General features: G+C 42.2%; 1 protein-coding gene across 1 annotated transcript in view; it reads left to right on the top strand.

The window, feature by feature from the left end:
* Positions 1 to 874: 874 nt before the first annotated feature.
* Positions 875 to 1858, top strand: part of LOC106534444 (transmembrane 4 L6 family member 5) — a 6126-nt gene continuing 5142 nt past the window's right edge. The window contains exons 1-2 of the mRNA XM_014031075.1: positions 875 to 1175; positions 1247 to 1315. Coding sequence (XP_013886529.1) covers positions 927 to 1175; positions 1247 to 1315 — 318 coding nt within the window. The 5' untranslated portion in view covers positions 875 to 926. The remainder of the gene's footprint in view (positions 1176 to 1246; positions 1316 to 1858) is intronic.

Here is a 1858-nt window from a genome sequence, read left to right as displayed (position 1 = left end):
GTATTTATTGAGTATTTCTGTTTGATTTGCAGTTTTTAATGAATATTACAAACAAACACCCTGGATCATCATGTCAACCACAGGAAGTTATTTTATTCTGCTGGTGCAGGAGGTCCTGATTATAAGAAGTAAATAAAAGATGCAATGATATTTACATCTCATAAAACTGTATTTTATTTACAGTGAAACATTAAATGTCAGATGAATAAACAACCTGCTGCTCTCAGTTATGATTGGTTGTTTGCACTCAGCAGCTGTGCAGTGTGTCTGAGGCTTACTTTGAAGTCTGCATTTCTACAGGGACGTATTCTAATACCAGACCTTGTATTCTTCAGCTGTTTGGACTTGAAGCCAACAGGAACCTGGTACAGAAGCTGCAAATGTGGGGTTTTAAGCCCCGCCTACTTCCCCACACACACACAATCATGGYGTCACATGACMTTCTTTTTTTAAAGCATGACATCATTTCAGCTGAACGTCGTCCAAAAATAGTGTTTAAGTCCACAGCAGCACGTTTATCTGCACTGTTTATACTATGAAGGGGGCGGGACTTAAAGATTGTCCTCTCCAGCTTCAGCTTCCTGGTTCTGCTCCGAGGTTCCTGCAGTTTCTTTGTTTCTACTTCTATATTACCCAGCATGCATCTCTTCCCCATAGATCCAGTATAGGTCCAGTCTTCGTGACGACATTTATCCAGAGCAAAAATAAAATGGAAATATTTCTACTCAGACCTGTAAACATCTTTATAACAAATATAATAACAATATTATTATTATCATTGTTATTATTGTTATTATTGTTATTGTTATTATTAGACTTTACAGAAGAACGGTGGTACTGGAGTTTCAGGCAGTAGCTGAGAGATTTCAGCAGATATAAAACTACTAACGTTTGGTTCTGAGACAAGTCAGCAGCCATGTTTATTGATGTTTACCATATTCATGTTTGTTTATGTTCATTGCGTCATTGTTTACTGTTGTCTGTTTCTGGGCTGGCAGATGTGTGTGTCGAGGTGTCTGCGGTGTGTGGGCGTGTCTCTGATTCCCATGGCAATCGTCTGCATGCTCTCCAACATCCTACTGCTGCTTCCTGAGCTGAAGATCCACTTCCTGTTGGAGGGTCATGTGACCCGAGAGGCCACCTGGGCCACGGGCCTGTGGGGTTCTGGTTTCCTGGTAAGATCATGGGTGTTTCATCACATGTGCAGCCAGAATCACGCAGAWACTTGACAGATGTTTGGTTTCAGGTTTTAATTGGAGCTCGAGCGTTCGTCCAAACCAGCAAGACCAAAGGCTGCTGGGCCTTCAGGAGTCAGGTGAGCTGGATAACCTTCTGATCCCTGACCAGTCCTGGTTTAACCCAAAAACTGCTGTCATCCAGACCTCTTCAAGTCTTGCAGATAGGTCTTACGGACATGTCCAGGTCTTATACAGTATATGTTCAGGTCTTACAGCTGTGTTCAGGTTTTACAGCTGTGTTCAGGTTTTACAGCTGTGTTCAGGTCTTACAGATGTGTTCAGGTCTTACAGCTGTGTTCAGGTTTTACAGCTGTGTTCAGGTCTTACAGATGTGTTCAGGTCTTACAGATGTGTTCAGGTCTTACAGATGTGTTCAGGTTTTACAGCTGTGTTCAGGTCTTACAGATGTGTTCAGGTTTTACAGATGTTCAGGTCTTACAGATGTTCAGGTCTTACAGATGTGTTCAGGTCTTATAGATACATTCAGGTCTTACAGATGTGTTCAGGTCTTACAGCTGTGTTCAGGTCTTACAGATGTGTTCAGGTCTTACAGCTGTGTTCAGGTCTTACAGATGTGTTCAGGTCTTACAGCTGTGTTCAGGTCTTACAGCTGTGTTCAG

The sequence above is a fragment of the Austrofundulus limnaeus genome, unplaced genomic scaffold (genome assembly GCF_001266775.1).
Source record: "Austrofundulus limnaeus strain Quisiro unplaced genomic scaffold, Austrofundulus_limnaeus-1.0 Scaffold1172, whole genome shotgun sequence".
NCBI classification, from domain to species: domain Eukaryota; kingdom Metazoa; phylum Chordata; class Actinopteri; order Cyprinodontiformes; family Rivulidae; genus Austrofundulus; species Austrofundulus limnaeus.
The sequence above is the reverse complement of the archived record's forward strand: the minus strand, read 5'-3'. Positions and strand labels throughout refer to the sequence as shown.